Raw genomic sequence first — 12,857 nt, 5'->3', positions numbered from 1 at the left:
ATCAGGTCACAGAGGCCCCAGCCTAGGGATGGGGGCTGTCAGCACATAAAGTAAGTTCCCCCTCCCCACAGGGGGCAAGGATGAGGAAGTGGGCTCCGGCTCCTAGGACCCCCCTTAGGGCCCTACTGTGATAGAGATAGCCTATCACTTTGTCAGCAAGTAACTGAAGCAGGGGACAAGGATGAGGAAGTATGCTCTAGCTCATAGGACCCTCTTAGAGGAAGGGACATCTTATCACTCTGTAGATGGGGAAACTGAGGCCCAGAGAGAGGGAGGGCCCAAGATGGGGCAATGGGGGAGTTTCAGTGGGGTCCTGAGGGGGCAGTGGGCTGACATTACAGAAGCCCCAGCCTGGGGATGGGGGCTTACCAAATAAAGCAAGTCTCCCTCTCTGTGCAGGGAGCAAGGATGAGGCAGTGTGCTCTGGCTCCTCCGACCTCCCTCACAGGTCCAGTTGGAAGGGGCACCCTCTCACTTTATAGAACTGAGGCCCAGAGAGAGGAAAGGATCCTTGTCAAAGCCACAAAGTGGCTTTTGAACCTAGATGAGAAAATGGGCAATAATGGTGATGGGGCTGGAACTGGTGACAGGGCTGAGAATGGTAACACGGTCCACAGTTAGTGACAGGGTTTAGAACTGGTGACAAAGCCCAGAATAGTATCAAAGTCCAGAATGGTGACGGGGCCCAACACTAGTGACAAGACTCATAATTGGGGAGAGGGCCAGAATGGTGACAGGGTTGGCCCAGAGCACTGTCTCTAAGGATCTGAGCACAAGTAGGCTGAAGATCCTCCAATGGGAGGCCCCGAGCATCTGTGATTGGCTCTCTGGTGCTTTGGGACAGTTGTCTGCTTTGCATGCTGGGACTGTGGGATTGTGGGGTACTTCAAAAGAGCCTTGTGGGTATTTTACAAAGCCTCCTTGGAGTTGATCAGAGCAGAAACTCTTCTGGATTCAGGAAGGGGCAGATTCGGTGTAGCTCTTAGGCTGCCAAGGCTGGGACAGGTGTCAGGTTGGTCAGTTGGAGTCCTCCCCCGCCCCCCCCCCCCCCCCGGGAACTCAAGGTAGCCAGGGCTGGAGCTGGAGGGGGGCCCTTTGCACTAAGCAGGAGTTGGGGGCTTCCTGGCCTTCCTCCAGCCAGAGTTTCTGTGCTGCTTTACCTTGCGACCCTCCCCCAGAGGCCCTACTCTTTGCAACTTTTAACATTGAATCAATATTGTCTCTTCATTCCCACCTACAGCCTCTCCTTAGACCCCAAACTGGTATCTGAGAGGTGCTGATAAGGGAGAGAGAAGGAGGCTGAGGAAGGCCAGTGGGCTGGTGGGGGGGGCTAGGGAAAAGGGCCCACTGCTAGTGGGGGGCAAGCAGTTTTAGGGGGGCCATGGGGAGACAGTCCCATTAGCCCCTGGGAAGGGGCCTTGGGCAGAGGTGTTCTAGAAAGTTCCTGGGGGGGGGGAAGAAGGCGGGGGGGGGGGGGGAAAGGAGGCGGGGGGGGGGGGGGAAAGGAGGCCGGGGGGGGGGGGAAGGGGGAGAGGGAAGTGGGAGGAGAGGGTGGAACCAGGTTTATCTTGGAGGCAGCCAATGGAAGGGGGCCCTGGCTTTATTTGGGGCTTCTGACTTTTGTTTTGCCTACGTCAGGGCAGGCAGAGGCTGGCAGTTGGTCAGCTGCTGGACCACGCTCATGGGTGAGGCCCTAAGTATCACAAGTATCCAGTCCCTGGGCTGTGAGGTCACAGAACACATCCAAGTGGAGGAAGAAGAGTGGGTCTTTCCCATTTCCAGGAAGCCAGCCGAGGAAGGAGAAGGCTCCCAGAGACCTCCAGCTTCTGAGCAGGTGGCTTTCCAGGGCAACTCTTGGGCAGACCCTTCTGCAGCTGCAGAACCAAACACAGAAGCAGAAGCAGAAGCAGAAGCACAATCAGAACCAGAACCAGAACCAGAACCAGAACCAACTTCAAGTCAGTAAATCTCAGCAGAACAAAACATGGACAAAGGTAAATGGGCTTGGGTGGGGAGGGTTGACCCCCCCCCGGGGGGATTTCTTTTTAAAGAAAAGGACTCTTCTGGTACCAGTCTTCTTGTCTTTGACTTGGGGATGGGGGATCCCCTGTGGGTACAGATCAGCAAGGGCCAGCTGGGATGCCCAGCCTATTTACAGCCAGAAAGGAAGGGCTAAGGAGCAAGGCAATTTGGCTAAGGGGACTCCAGCCCTGGCTCCAAGCCCTAAGACCCCCCCACCCTTGACCCCTCCAACCCCCACACCCACCTGCACCTTGAACCTTAGCTCTTCTTTTTGCATGGGCGGGAGCAAGGCTTCGGAAGGAGAGGGGGCAGGGGCCAAGGCTGCGGGCAGGGGAAGTGCCACGGTGGGCAGTGGGGAAGCATTGTTGGGCAGTGGGGGGCTTGGCTTGGGCCCAGAGCTGGGCCGTAGGCAAGCGACACAGGTGGGAGCTAAGAGACTGGAGAGGAACCCAAAGGGCAGCAAGGAGGGCTGCCCCAAGCTGGGGCTACAGGCACCCAGACAGGGAGAGGAACTCCCCCCATGGTCTGCTTGCCAGGGTTGGGGGGTCTGGAGAAGTGGCAACATGAGGAGGGACAGAGAGACACAGAGAGAAAGGGAGAGAGGGAGCGAGCTGGGGCTATAAGGGCCTTCGCCCTGCTGGGGGCGGGGTGAGGACCTGGCTTTCAGTCCTAGGCTCTGCTGCTGCTCTACCCTTAGCTCCAGTGCACAAGTCCCTGAGCCGGGACTCAGTTTCCCCATCTGGAAAAACTTTAAGGTTTGGCTTTATGAGTGAGTGCTCTTTAGGGGGCCCCTCTGTGCCAGCGGAGGTTCAGGAGAAGCGAGGGCAGTAGGCCGGGCGGCGGGAGGACCACCCCCGCCCCTTGCCTCCCCTGTTGGGTGGGGGACAGGCGCCCCCAATAACAGGCCTCAAAGCCCCCGGGGAAGCGCCAACCACCACTAACCAGAGAGCGGGCTCTGCTTGTGATTCTTTGACTGACAGGGAGCTCCAAGGGAAAGGGCAAAGGGGGCTCCGGCTCCAAGCGAGGCTCTAACGCCAAGTCCTCCAAGGGGAAGGCCGAGGATCAGCAGAGCATCCGGAGGGACCTGGCCAAGATCGAGCAGAAGGTGGATCTTCTGCTGGAGAAGATGGATAAGTTCACCAAGGAGCCCGGGGCCGCTGCTGCTGTGCAGGAAGAAAAGCCTCCGCAGCCGGAGCAGCAGCAGCAGCCCCCACCTCCTCCTTCACCTCCAACGCCAGCGTTGCCCCAGCAGGGGGCAACCCCCCAGCAGCAGGTGGTCCTGCCCCAGCAGGTCGCAGCACCCCAACAGCAGGTGGTCCTGCCCCAGCAGCAGGTGGCAACCCCCCTGCAGCAGGTGGTCCTGCCCCAGCAGCACCAGGGTGGCAAAGGCCAGAAGAGATCCAAGGGCGGCGCCAAGGGGGCTCATGCCGAGGCCGGAGGTGCTGGAAAGTCTGCGTAGACGGCGGAGCCCTGACCAGAGGGACGCCGGAGATCAAGGCCGGGAGCGAGCGGCGGCTCCCTCCCTCTGATGCCTGAGCCTTGGTCCTAGACCCCCCCCCTCCCCGGGCCCCCTCCCCCAAGCGCAGCGGTCCCCGATCGGCTTCTCCAGGCCCCCCAGTTCAGCCCCTGACCGGTGGCCGCCCCTCGCCCCGAAGCTTCCCGCCGGCGGCCACCCGACTCCCCGCGGCCCTCCCGGGGGGGCCCCCACTCAAAGCATCCCTGAGTTCTCCTGACATTTCTCTGCAGGTTTAACAATAAAAAGCATTTTGTGGCGCTTTGCGTGATTTGCTTTTATTCCAAGGGTCCTCGGGCGGAGGGGGGAGGGGGACGCGGCAGCCAGGGGAGGGGGAGCCCCCATCCTTTGGGACCAGCCCTGCAAGGGCTGCTGCGGAGGGAGGGGGGCAGCGGCCTGGAGCTGGGCTACTTCTTCAGCCCGTCCCAAGAGGGGGAGGGAGCGTTGGCAAAGGGCCGCAAACGAGGCCGTGCCGTCGGGGCCGTCTCCCTCCGCCGCACTCTCCGCGCGCACTGAGCTGGTCCCGGGCCCCTCGGCCAAGTGAGAAAGGGTGCGTGGGGAGGGGTGGGGGCGCGGGTCCGGGTCTCTGCGGACTTGCTTCTTGTAGCCTGAGGTCCTGCCTTCCCCGACCCCCAACCCCCCATGGTCCTTGCCTGCCCCCATTCCATATGCGGATAGACCAAGTGCTAATAGATCAAAGGTACAGAAGAAAAACTAATTTTTGTCGTTTTTTAAAAATTAAGTTTTTAATGAAAGGTTTTTATTTACAGAGCATATGCCTGGGTAATTTTTCAACATTGACCCTTGCAAAACCTTGTGTTCCAACTTTTCCCCTCCTTCCCCCCACCCCCTAGACGGCAGGCAGTCCAAAACCTGTTAAATATGTTTCAATCGATGTCAAATCCAATATTTGGATATATAATTATACATAATCTTGCTGCATAAGAAAAATCAGATCAAGAAGGGAAAAAAAACTGAGAAAGAAAACAAAATACAAACAACAGTGAAAATGTTTTGTGAAACCAATTTGTGGACATGGACAATGTGGACATTTGTTTTGATTGAGTCTCCGTACTTGTTACAGAGGGTTTTTTCTTTTAAATTAGGTAGGAAGGAGAGACAAATAGACAATAAATAACTGAAAATGAAATTAAATGAAAAACTTTCTTAAAAATTATTTTCACCTTAATGAATTATTGAGTCAAAAGAAGTCATTGTGACACTAGAGAGTTTCCTTAAAGAAAAATCACAAGGGAACACAATGTAAATGGGATATACCCTCAGAGAAGTACTTAAGAAAAAATTAAGATCACTAGACACCTTCAACAACAAAAGAGACAGAGAGAAAGGAGGCAGAATGGTGGAGTAAAGCCCAGTACACCCAAACACCACGGGACTCGGCCTCAAACACAATAGGACTCCACTCTGGGGGACAGCCAGTGGGCCTGTGTCCCTTTCACTTTAATCCAGATCCCTAGAAGAGAGGGGATCACAGATTCAAACTCAGAGTGGAAATAAAGACACCTGGGATAGGAACAGAGCCTCAGGGAGACCACTCTGCTCCCAATCCCAGAGGGAAAAATCTGATATTTAGATCCTGGGTAAGCTTCTGGGCTTCAAGGTGGTCCCTCCTATCTTGAAGAATAAATAAAGAAAAAAAAAAGATAAAAAGCTATTATGACTCCAGGGATGACCAAGACACAAACTAAGAAATAGAATAACTCTCAATCCCCTTACAAGGAAAAGGTTAAAGGAAAACACAATTGGCCTACCAGATCAATTTTAGAAGCAAATCCAAAATCTCCAATTAAACACCAAATTGAAGATCTTACAAATTAAAAGAGAAATTAATAAAATCAAAAGCAATAAAATTATTGAATAAAGGAATCTAAGAGCTGGTTTTCTTTAAAAAGTAAACTAGATGAGCCATTGGTTAATTTGATAAAAAAAAAAAAAGAAAAGAAAAGAAAACCAAGTTATCAGTATCAAAAATGAATGTGATAAATGTGCTATGAATAAAAATGAAATTAAATTATTAAGGGTTATTGTGCCCAATGATATTTCAGTAAAATGGACAATCTAGGCAAAACAGATGAACATTTCCAAAAATACAAATTGTCCAGATGAACAGAAGAGGAAATAGAATACTAAAATAACTGCTTCTTAGAAAAATAAATGGAATAAGCCATCAATGAGCTCCCTAAGAAAAAATCTCTGGGCAGTACAGATGAGTTCCCAAGTGAATACACCAAATATTTAAAGGACAATCACTTCCAATACTACAGAATTCTTCAGAAAAATAGGTAAAAGTGTCTTACCAAATTCTTTTTGTGACACAAATGTGGTGCTGATATCTAACCCAGGAAGAGCAAAAACAGAGAAAGAAAATGTTCCACCAATTTCCTAATGAATAGTGATGCAAAAATTTTAAATAAGATCCTATTAAGGATTTTACAGCAATATATTACAAAGGTTATCAAGGATTTTACAGTAGTACATCACAAAGGTTATCAAGGATTTGACAACAGTGTATCAAAAGTTATGCACTCTGACCAAATGGAGTTTCTACCAGGAGTGCAGGGCTGGTTTAATGTTAGAAAAACTAGCAGCACAATTGACCACATGAATGAGAAAAAGAGCCAAACAAATCCCAAATCATATGATTATCTCAATTTTTTGGCTTTTTAAAATAAAATACAACACTCTTTCCTGTTAAAAATTTTAGAAAGCATAGGAATAAATTGAGTTTTTCTTAAAATGATAAGTAGTATCTATCTGAAACCAGCATCAGCAAGCCTTATCTGTAATGGGGAAAAGTTGGAAGCTTTTCCTATAAGATCAGGGTCAAAGCAAGGATGTCCATTATTACTGCTACTATTCTGTACTGTACTAGAAAATGTTAGCTATAACAATAAGAAAAAAGAAGAAGAAGGTATTAGAGTAGGCAGTGAGGAAACAAAGCTATTGCTCTTTGCAGACAATATGATCACATACTTAAAGAGAATCAGTTGAAATCATTACCAACTTAAGCAAAATTGCAGGATATAAAATAAGCCCAAAAAATCGTGAGCATTTCTCTATATAGATTTGACCATCCATTTCATTTAGAATTTATTGCCATATAATTGGTTAAAATAGCTCCCAATAATTGCTGTAATTTCATCTTCATTAGTGGTGAAGTCAACCTTTTCATTTTAGACACTAGTAATTTGGTTTTCTTTAAACAAAATCAAGGGGCAACTAATTGGGATAATGGATAGCACACCAGCCCTAAAGTCAGGAGGATTTGAGTTCAAATCTAACCTCAGATACTTAACACTTCCTGGCTGTGTCACCCTGGGCACCTCATTTAACCCCAATTACCTCAGCCAAAAAAAAAAAGAATCAAATTAATCAATGGTTTATCTATATCACTGTTGTTTATTTTTATTTTTTTCATAAAACCAGCTTCTAGTTTGATGTATTAGTTCAGTGGTTAAATCTAGATCTGATCATGTCATCTAGCAGAAATAGAAAGAGGAGTCCAATAGAAAATAGCTTCAGATAACATAAAGTACCTGAAAGTTTACCTGTCAAGTTGAACCCAGGAACTTTAGGAATACAATTATAGAACACTTTTCACATAAATAAATTGGAGAAATATTCATTGCTTCTTGGTATACATATAATATAATACAATATAACATAACATAATAAAAATGATAATTTTACCTAAATTATCTTACTTGTCAGGCTGTACCAATCAGTCTGCTAAAGTATCATTAAAGAATTATTTTATAGAACTAGAAAAAAATAAGAAATTTCATCTGGAAGAACAAAAGATCAAGAAAGAATTGATTTTTTTAAATGTGCAGGAAGTGCTACTACTGGGCTTATATCCCAAAGAGATACTAAAGAAAGGAAAGGGACCTGTATGTGCATGAATGTTTGTGGCAGCCCTGTTTGCAGTGGCTAGAAGCTGGAAAATGAATGGATGCCCATCCATTGGAGAATGGTTGGGTAAATTGTGGTATAGGAATGTTATGGAATATTATTGTTCTGTAAGAAATGACCAGCAGGATGAATACAGAGAGGACTGGTGAGACTTACAGGAACTGATGCTGAGGGAAGTGAGCAGGACCAGAGATCATTATAGACTTCAACAACAATACTGTTTGAGGATGTATTCTGATGGACGTGGCTCTCTTTAACAAAGAAAAGATCTAATTCAATTCTAATTGATCAGTGATGAACAGAAGCAGCTACACCCGCAGAAAGAACACTGGGAAATGAATGTAAACTGTTTACATTTTAGTTTTTCTTCCCGGGTTATTTCTACCTTCTGAATCCAATTCTCCCTGTGCAACAAGAGAACTGTTCGGTTCTGCAAACATATATTGTATCTAGGATATACGGTGACATATTTACATGTATGGGACTGCTTGCCATCCGGGGGAGGGAGGGAAAAAGTCGGAACAGAAGTGAGTGCAAGGGATAATGCTGTAAAAAATTACCCTGGCGTGGGTTCTGTCAATAAGAAGTTATTTTTAAAAATGTGCAGGAAATGTAGCTTTAGCAGTACCACATCTCAGACTGTATTGCAAATGAGTGATCATCAAAACAGTCTGGTACCAGGTGAGAAATGGACCTGTGGATCCATGGAATAGATCAGGTACATCATACACAGTAAGAAATGACGTTCCTCCTCTAGCTCATTTTACAGATGAGAAACTGAGGCAGGCAGAATTGCACCCAGCAGTCAGCCTCACTCTTTCTTCCAGAGTCCTGCAGCACAAAACGAAAATCTGGACAACTGACGATGGCCCGGATGCAGTGGCTAATCTTGATTTCTTCTTTGTTGTCAGCCCAAGTTCTAATTGCTCTGTCAGCTTCCTTCATGGTTGTTGGGATCAGTTGTTCTCGTCTGCCCATCGCATCGTGTAAAGTCTTCGCTTTCTTGGGATAAACACTCCCCAAGAGCTCGCCAAAGGCCCCCACTTGGGTCAGCCCTCTGCCAAGACAGTATTAGTGGTTGTGATCATTTCCATGAGTGGGAATGGGTGAAAGTAGACACCCAAAGTGAATGAGCCCGGAGGTGCTTTGAACACTGTTCTCAGTATATCTTCTCAGTAAAATCCCTTGGTAAAAGCTAATTGATACTAAAAGCTTATCAGTGATCTCCACCTGTTAAATTAATTAGTAATGGGGCTCTGATTTTTAAGTGTGTGCGTTGGGGGGGTAGGTAGTTGGTACAATGACTTAAACACTGGGTCTAGAGTCAGGAAGACCTGAGTTCAAATTTCATTTCAGTTATTTTCTAGCTGTGTGATCCTGGGCAAGTCACTTAATCTTATTTGCCTCAGTTTCCTCACCTGGAAAATGAACTGGTGAAGGAAATGGCAGACCCTTCCTTGCCAAGAAACCCCAAATGGAGTCCTGAAGAGTAAGACTCCCCCGAACAACAAAACGGAATCTTGGGGTCAGTTACCCCAATGGGAAGATATCAGCTACAGAAAATCCTAAAATTGACTATAGAGACATTCAGATGTAAGAGTGGGGCTTCTTTCAGGTACAAATGAAACAGTCTACAACTGGGAAGGGGGTTGAGATTTCAATGACATTAGTAAAGGTCTTTGGAGTCAAACTTAGCCCAGGTCACAGACGGAGTCCTTACCTTTGTCTCTAGCCTTGCCTTTACATAAAACTCTTGTAACCTGGGTAGCCTGGCTAAGTGAAGTGGGGGTCTACACTGGGGGAAGCCAGTTTGAACTGGCCAAAGAACAGGGGAGACTTCTTCCAACTGCTGGGAGCTGACAAAGGAAAGGGAGGAAGCACCTTCTGGGGCAGGGTTAACACTTTAATCCGAAACGCAAATGCACCACTGACCCTCATCCTCATTGGCTAAGGGTCTCAGGATCTCCCCAAGAAATTGAACTTGACCAATAAGTACATAGTTGCCCATATTTGATTCAAATAGGGAAAAAATGATGCCATGGAAGTATAGCAGGAAGGGGACTTAAGTATGCCCTGGAATCAATGCTCAAAGTCCTTCGGGTCTACTGAAACCTTGAACTAGATGAAGCCTTCCTCGATTTTCACAACTGTCCTGAAAGATCTCACCTCATCTCGTTCAAGGGCCCTTGGAGACAGAACAGCTGGATTCAAATCTTGGCCATTCCTCTTATTACCTGTCAGAGGCAGGGTTCTATTTTACCAAGTGTGAACCTCAGTTTCCCTCTCTATGAATAGGGAGGATTGAACTGGTTGATCTCTAGGGACCCATCCAGCCCAAAGGAAAACCCTTCCCACAAGGAAAGAAACCTGTCTTTGCTTTGGGAACCTTTTATTTTTGCATTGACCAGAACGACTTTGGTCAAATGAGTTCAGTGACTATGGGCATGGTGGGTGATTGAAAAGAATCATGGGACAGAAGACAGATGTGGAAAGCAGAAGGCAATGAAGGAGGCAGGGGTTCACCACTGCTGGGATTTCCAGGGGACAGATGCTTGGGGGCCCCCTAGAATAACTGAAAGCTGAAAAGGGAAAGTGGTTCAAAGGGAAACCTGTTGTCTCTCAAAGTTTGTTTGACTAGTTGGGAGTTAAGCTCTGTGGGCCAGAGCATCTGCTGATGACTGAAGGGACTTGGAGGCCGGGACGCCCAAGGTTCCTCCAAGTTAAGATCCTATTAGATTGTAGGCTGGTCCTTCATCTCTCCAGACCTCTGTTTCCCACCCCTGTAGAAAAGGAGGAATTGGAATAAATGGTCTCCAAGGGTCTGGACTTGAATTCCCTGAGACCATAAAGCCAGAGGGAAGCAGTCCCAAACACATCCCTGGCTGCCCTCCCTGGGACTTGAACCCCCACATTGCTGGAGAACAGAGGGCTTGTCCACTGTCAGGGGGGCTCCTTGGGGTGGTCCCACAGCCAGGGAAGGGGGGGAGTGAGAGGAGATGTGATAGCAGCCCTGCTCGGGTCTACGTGTGTGAGCACGGCAAGATCCGTGGGAGGAGATGGGCCGCTGAAACAATGGGCAGAGATAGCCGGGCCAAAGATACTGAGGCGGGCACTCCTGCCCGTTCCCGGGCAGAGCTGGGGGCCGGGGGGCTCCGCATCCCATGGCCTAGTTTCTCCTTGATACAAAGTGTGGGGCTGCTGAGCCGCTGCCCTCCCGCCAACCCTGGGACCTCACTCCCTGCAGATTGCACAGGCTCCGAGAAGTGCCCTCCTTGGCGGACACGGGGCTGCAGATTTGTTACTTTGCCTTATCAGGGCTCGGTGTCCCCAAAAAGAAACACGGAGCGGCATCATGGGCAGAGGAGGAAGGCCACGGTCCCTGGCAAGAGTCCGAGGGGCCGGGCTGTTCCTGTACCTCCCTTGGTTTGTCACACAAAGTAGCCTAAGCTTCAAGGCTGGGAAGAACTGGGGCAGCAGGTGGGGGGGGAGGTCACCCGAGGAAAACCGTTCCGGGGACAAGCAAAATATGGACAACTGAGACTCAGGGGCGGCCCGCCTCAGCCCCAGTCATGGCTCAGCACGGCTTCTCCTTGGGGCAGGAGACGGCCCAACTGCACCAGAGGGCTCATGATGGGGCCGTGGGGGAGCTTCTGTGAGGTCCTGAGAGGTCATTGGGATCAGGTCACAGAGGCCCCAGCCTAGGGACGGGGGCTGTCAGCAAGTAACTGAAGAGCAAGTCTCCCCCTCCCTTCAGGGGGCAAGGATGAGGAAGTGGGCTCCAGCTCCTAGGACCTCCCTTAGAGAAAGGGACAGCCATCACTTTGTCAGAAAGTAACTGAGACAAGTCTCCCCCTCCCCCTCCCCGCAGAGGGCAAGGATGAGAAAGTGGGCTTCAGCTCCTAGGACCCCCCCTTAGAGGAATCACTTTTTAGATGGGGAAACTGAGGCCCAGAGAGAGGGAGGACACATGATGGGGCAGTGGGGGGTTTCAGTGGGGTCCTGAGGGGGCAGTGGGCTGACATCACAGAGGCCCCAGTCTAGGGATGGGGGCTGTCAGCAAGTAACTGAAGCAAGTCTCCCCCTCCCCCTCCCCGCAGGGGGCAAGGATGAGGAAGTGGGCTCCAACTCCTAGGACCCCCCTTAGAGGAATCACTTTGTAGATGGGGAAACTGAGGCCCAGAGAGAGGGAGGGCCCATGATGGGGCAGTGGGGAGCTTCATTGGGGTCCTGAGGGGGCAGTGGGCTCAGATCACAGAGGCCCCAGCCTACGGATGGGGGCTGTCAGCAAATAAAGGAAGTCTCCCCCTCCCGACAGGGGGCAAGGGTGAGGAAGTAAGCTCTGGCTCCTAGGACCTCCCTTAGAGAAAAGGACACCCTATCACTTTGTAGATGGGGAAACTGAGATCCCTTAGAGAAAAGGACACCCTATCACTGTCAGAAAGTAACTGAGGCAAGTCTCCCCTTCCCCCTCCCCTCAGGGGGCAAGGATGAGGAAGTGGGCTCTGGCTCCTAGGACCCCCTTTAGAGAAAGGGACATCCTATCACTTTGTAGATGGGGAAACTGAGGCCCAGAGAGAGGGAGGGCCCATGATGGGGCAGTGGGGAGCTTCATTGGGCTCCTGAGGGGGCAGTGGGCTCAGATCACAGAGGCCCCAGCCTACGGATGGGGGCTGTCAGCAAATAAAGGTAGTCTCCCCCTCCCGACAGGGGGCAAGGGTGAGGAAGTAGGCTCCTGCTCCTAGGACCTCCCTTAGAGAAAAGGATACCCTATCACTTTGTAGATGGGGAAACTGAGATCCCTTAGAGAAAGGGACACCCTATCACTGTCAGAAAGTAACTGAGGCAAGTCTCCCCTTCCCCCTCCCCTCAGGGGGCAAGGATGAGGAAGTGGGCTCTGGCTCCTAGGACCCCCTTTAGAGAAAGGGACAGCCTATCACTTTGTATATAGGGAAACTGAGGCCCAGAGAGAAGGAGGACCCATGATGGGGCAGTGGGGAGCTTCATTGGGGTCCTGAGAGGGCAGTGGGCTCAGATCACAGAGGCCCCAGCCTAGGGATGGGGGCTGTTAGCAAATAAAATAAGTCTCCCCCTCCCCCAACCCTCAGGGGGCAAGGATGAGAAAGTGGGCTCTAGCTCCTAGGACCCCCCCTTAGAGGAATCACTTTTTAGATGGAGAAACTGAGGCCCAGAGAGAAGGAAGACCCATGATGGGGCAGTGGGGAGCTTCAGTGGGGTCCTGAGGGGGCAGTGGGCTCAGATCACAGAGGCCCCAGCCTAGGGATGGGGGCTGTTAGCAAATAAAATAAGTCTCCCCCTCCCCCTCCCCTCAGGGGGCAAGGATGAGAAAGTGGGCTCTAGCTCCTAGGACCTCCCCTTAGAGGAATCACTT

General features: G+C 49.8%; 1 protein-coding gene across 1 annotated transcript; it reads left to right on the top strand.

The window, feature by feature from the left end:
- Positions 1–1,638: 1,638 nt before the first annotated feature.
- Positions 1,639–3,795, top strand: LOC127542412 (uncharacterized). Its single transcript, XM_051967980.1, has 2 exons — positions 1,639–1,994; positions 3,003–3,795. Exons 1-2 carry the CDS (start codon positions 1,985–1,987, stop codon positions 3,479–3,481), a joined length of 489 nt encoding a protein of 162 aa, XP_051823940.1. The 5' UTR covers positions 1,639–1,984; the 3' UTR covers positions 3,482–3,795.
- Positions 3,796–12,857: the final 9,062 nt, after the last annotated feature.

This window comes from Antechinus flavipes, chromosome X (genome assembly GCF_016432865.1).
Source record: "Antechinus flavipes isolate AdamAnt ecotype Samford, QLD, Australia chromosome X, AdamAnt_v2, whole genome shotgun sequence".
In the NCBI taxonomy this organism is placed as follows: Eukaryota; Metazoa; Chordata; class Mammalia; order Dasyuromorphia; family Dasyuridae; genus Antechinus; species Antechinus flavipes.
The sequence above is the reverse complement of the archived record's forward strand: the minus strand, read 5'-3'. Positions and strand labels throughout refer to the sequence as shown.